The sequence below is a fragment of the Olea europaea genome, unplaced genomic scaffold (genome assembly GCF_002742605.1).
Source record: "Olea europaea var. sylvestris unplaced genomic scaffold, O_europaea_v1 scaffold1942, whole genome shotgun sequence".
Lineage (NCBI taxonomy): Eukaryota > Viridiplantae > Streptophyta > Magnoliopsida > Lamiales > Oleaceae > Olea > Olea europaea.
In genome coordinates this window covers 124,423-129,005 of record NW_019237258.1, presented here as the reverse complement: position 1 = coordinate 129,005, position 4,583 = coordinate 124,423, and the positions used below count along the sequence as shown (strand labels likewise).

Below are 4,583 nucleotides of genomic sequence, written 5' to 3'. Positions count from 1 at the left end.
GGTTCTATCATTCTCTTATTACTCTCTACACTCTAAAACATTGAGGTTTCAGCTCTGGTATAATCTTTCATACTCTTACACTTTTCAGTAAATTATTGAATTGTTTGTGCGTTTTATTTGATTTGGTTATTAAAGTAAAAGTATCTAATACTACTTTTCTTTGTTCAAGATCTCCTATGAGGATCTGAGAATCTAAGGGAGTAGTGTATCAAATTATCTCCACTCCTTAAACCTGTCAAGTTGACAATCCAATTTGATAATTAACTGTTTGTTCTTGATCATACTTGCTATTTTCTGCATAATTCTACACTCTGTATTGTATACACCTAAATAGTGTATGGACTTTGTAGAGCTATTGTAAAGTAAGCCTAACATTACATTGGAAGATTTAGAATTTGGAAAAATTCATTTTGCCCTATCATTAAAGAAGATTTCACACTTTACTATGTAATGGAAATATTACTATAGGAACTAACTTATATTTAATTTACTTTTAACAATTCTAACATCGAAATATACGTCCCAAACCACATTCGCAACTCACATATATTGAATTAAGTAGACTTCATGTTGGACATTAATACATCTTTCATTTTTAATCATGAAAACAAAAGAAAAATGTTGGAGACACCCACTTTTCTAGAGAACATACTGAACATCTTCATTCTCTGAATCTATCTATCAATATACGTCTTTTGAGACATTGGTGGATTGTGGTGCAGATTTCATACAAGATAATTTGGGATTTCCTCGAGATTAAATTTGCAATTTACTTTGTGATATTGAAGTAGTGATTTATGATATGCAATTAGCCAAACATCGACTACTATCGTTATATTTTCGAATAGAAATAAATCCTATTATCCATACGTAATATTATCATTTGTAATTTGAAATTTTTACTGATTACATGATTTTTTACTAAGACATCTGATATTGTCATTTGTATATTGCCGCCTTCGAAATAAAATTTGGCAACAAATTATTGATATCCATCTTCATTGATATGAATTATGTGACTCTGTGCTTTAAACGATTTAATATGTGAAACAATGTTGGGGGAATTCATCCCAGCAAATATTGCTTTCTTCATTCTACACATGGTGACATTTTCAGTGATTTTCTTGAGATGCATAATGAGGTTGGAATGGGATATTACACCAATTAAGGGGTTACCAATGTGGGGAATTTATTAGAAGAGCTTGTTTGGAGGAGTGAAATTGGGCATCGTATAAATTACCTGTTGAATTGATTGTTATTTCAGTTTTTTGATTTTATTGTGATAATAAAGTATTTATGGTGAAAAAAAAGTTCAAAAGTAATATTTGAATATTAAAAAAAAGTTGAACCCCAATTTTGAGGGCCCCCATCGTCCTGTCCTTAGAGCTTTGTGAGGGAGGTAAATCGCTGGATGTGCTCTAACAAGTCAGAGAAAAAGAGCTGCATGTACACTGCGCCTACAAGGAGTCCAACTCCATGTTTCAGGAATCGAACCCCCATACTACGGTTGCCAGCAAGGTATGAGATAACCTCACTTCCGTCCTTTGCACCACTAGGCTATGCCCCGAGGGGTAATATTTGAATATTAATTATATGATAGGTGTGTGGGGTTTAATTTCCACTAGAACTTTAACCACTATGGAATTAGCACTCATAAAATCGACTAATTATATATGGAAATAGCACTGAAGAGTACTGCGGCACAGGAAATGAAGAAGTAATCTGAAAAAAAAGCTCATCAAGTCAAGTTCAGAGAGAAAAGTCAGCCTACCTATCAAATTTGAGCTGGCCATTCTACCTAATTGTGACATTCCGAATATTGTTTAAACTAAAATTTCGTTGCCATTAACTTGTACAGTTTGATTAAAACAAAAATGGCAAAGAATCGCCCATCAAACTAAATAAACAATCCACAGGCAAATTCTAATGATGAAGAGGAAGAAACAACACACATTTACTTTCTTCTTTAATGCTCCTGTTGTTATTGTTCCTTCTCATCCTCGTCCTCATCCTCGGCTAAAACAACCATTTTACTCAAAGGACTCGGCCCAAGTTTCTTTCTTCTCATAGAGCTTCTTCTCCTAATAATTTCCATCTCATTCCTTCTTCTAACTTGCATCATTGCTTCTTCTTCGATAACAAATCTCCTCATTAAAACATCATCTGTCAAAGATTTTCCGCGAAAAATTCTCCTTCCTTCTGTGCTCATTCTTGCACTAGGGGTTCTTTCCTCTGAGATGGCTGGAAAAGGGTTTGAAGAATATCTCGGATAACTGTAACTTCTTCTTGGTGCAAAATCAGTTTGAAACACTTCTGCGTAAGGAGAGATTGGTGCACATAAACAAGCTCGAGTAAACGTAGTAGCTAATCTTACAGATTTGCATTTCCTTAGCTTCTGCTTATTGGAATTTGCTGTCGAAATTTCTGTTGTTTTCGAATTTGTTTTCCACATAGAGCCATTTTTTGTAGGAATTTCGGCAGATTTTAGAAAGGGTCTCCACTGTGTGGCCATTTGCATTGCTCTTTGGTACCAAGGCTTCCTACAACATCAGACATGGATATAGTGTGTTAATTACTCTATACGTTGTGGATTTGTTAGTATAAGAATGTAATATAAACTTTGTAACTTTTGGAAAAACTAAATATGTGCTCGATAATGAGGAGTGGAGCATGACGAGGTCCAAAAGTATAGTCTACGTCCCAGATCATTGGACTAGTTAAATTTCTAGAGATTCCAACAAATATTGAACTTTTTTTCTTGAACTTGACTTATCAAATCAAATTTTCGATCAAAAGCCTAGTACGTAGGTGGGGACGAGACATGAACCTTGTTCTTCTCCGAGCTCTGATATTGTGTACGAAGGGGGGAGGGAGAGGGAGAGGGAGAGAGAGATGTTACCTTGATCGTGAGTTGTTTGGATCTTGCATGAACAAAGCAGATAATGTTTGTGAGAGAGATGGAGAAAGACAGTAAAGAAGCTCATTTGGATTTGGGTTAGAAGTAGAAATGTTTGTTGGTTGGTTGGCAATACGACTTTCTTTTCCTTTTCTCTCTTCTTTATTAATTATACTTGCGCTCCTTTTGCTTTTGCAGGCATGATTCCTTCCTACAATTAAATTCAAATTTCAATGGCAAAGTTATGTTCTACTTTTAGCCAAAATTACCAAATTCACCCTCATATCATACGCTTGTTAATCTCATTTTCTATTTCTCATTCTAAATAACTCAATAAGATTCATATAACTTACTTCAAAGTAAGGACCCAAATGAATAGTGTTTATGGTGGACTCCAGAATTCCTGTGCCTCACCATGAGTAATATGGGACTAGATAGTGCATCTTCTATTACATATAGCTTGTGAAAAAGTGATTAGGGACCCGTTTGGTAGGACTTTTGAAGAGTTAAAAGATGCTTATGAGATTAAGAAGTTATTTTCGAACATGTTTAGACAATTTTCTAGAATTATCTGTCTGGCTAAAAGAACTTTTAAAGGAAGTTGGTTTAAAATAACTTTTTCAGAAAGTGTTATCCAAGAATTAGAAGCTTTGCCAAACGTCCCTAAATCTCCCTACATCGCCTTCCATACAGAAAATGTTTGATTTTCCCCATACGTTGATTAGATAGATGTGGTGCCAAGCATACCTTTTGAGGTATAGCCTTAAGTCCTAAACTTTAATGCATCACATGTTATGATAGCCAGCATATGAAATGAGTTGGTACCCTTATGTGTACTAAAAGCTGGCTTGAAACAATCATAGAAGATGAACTTGTGCATGCTTTCAATTATGTCTTACTCTCTGAAGCAATAAGAGAAGTAATGACCAATTAATTAAGTTGGGTTTATGGAAAAACATATTTGAACACAAGCTCGAATTAGTCGTGTAGTCAAACCTTAATAAACTAATAAGATTGCCGCCCATAAACCAGTTTCTAATAATCATTCTAAGCTAAAATTTTCTTCCAAGTATCATTTCAAGTTACATGTAAGTCATGTTAATGGATAACAACATCCCGAGTAATTCTTTTCATTGTGTTCAATCCATAAGCCCAAAAGCTGCTTCAAATGCCAGAAGACATGATTATGCACATGCTAGATGAGGGATGGTCATTTTCCCAAAATAATATACACAATCTCGTGTGACACAGAAGTGCCCAATAGGCTCGAGATTATAAAGAGAAACACTTACATGGTAATCTCGGCCATGCCACATGCTGCCTAGCACAAGTGTGGTTATCTAAAATGGATTCTCTCCTTTGTAATGAATGTCGAACCTGTATGCCCCATTGACTAAAAGATTAACGTTCTCAAGTTTAAAGAGTTGGAAAAAAAAAAGGAACTTTTCTTTTAATTCTTGTTTATTCATGAAGAATCCAAGATCAAAGAGTTGTACGAAAGGGGAACAAAATCTTCATTCATGGTGGTTCCTTTTAAGTGCCTCTTAAAGGATTGAATTCTAATCATGTGAGATGTGAATGAAAATTACTTTAGAGGTTGGCCTCAAGTGGACAGTACATAAGTGAACAATGCAAATTGAATCTCACACAAACCTTGTTGGGGCTAGGGCCGAATCTGGTGACTATC

General features: G+C 35.0%; 1 protein-coding gene across 1 annotated transcript; it reads right to left on the bottom strand.

Moving 5' to 3' along the window:
• Positions 1–1,743: 1,743 nt before the first annotated feature.
• On the bottom strand, positions 1,744–4,286 carry LOC111379190. The gene is made up of 3 exons (XM_023002538.1): positions 4,274–4,286; positions 2,900–3,107; positions 1,744–2,540 (listed from the first exon to the last, which is right to left on the bottom strand). Exons 1-3 carry the CDS (start codon positions 4,284–4,286, stop codon positions 1,982–1,984), a joined length of 780 nt encoding a protein of 259 aa, XP_022858306.1. The 3' UTR covers positions 1,744–1,981.
• Between the last annotated feature and the right edge of the window lie 297 nt (positions 4,287–4,583).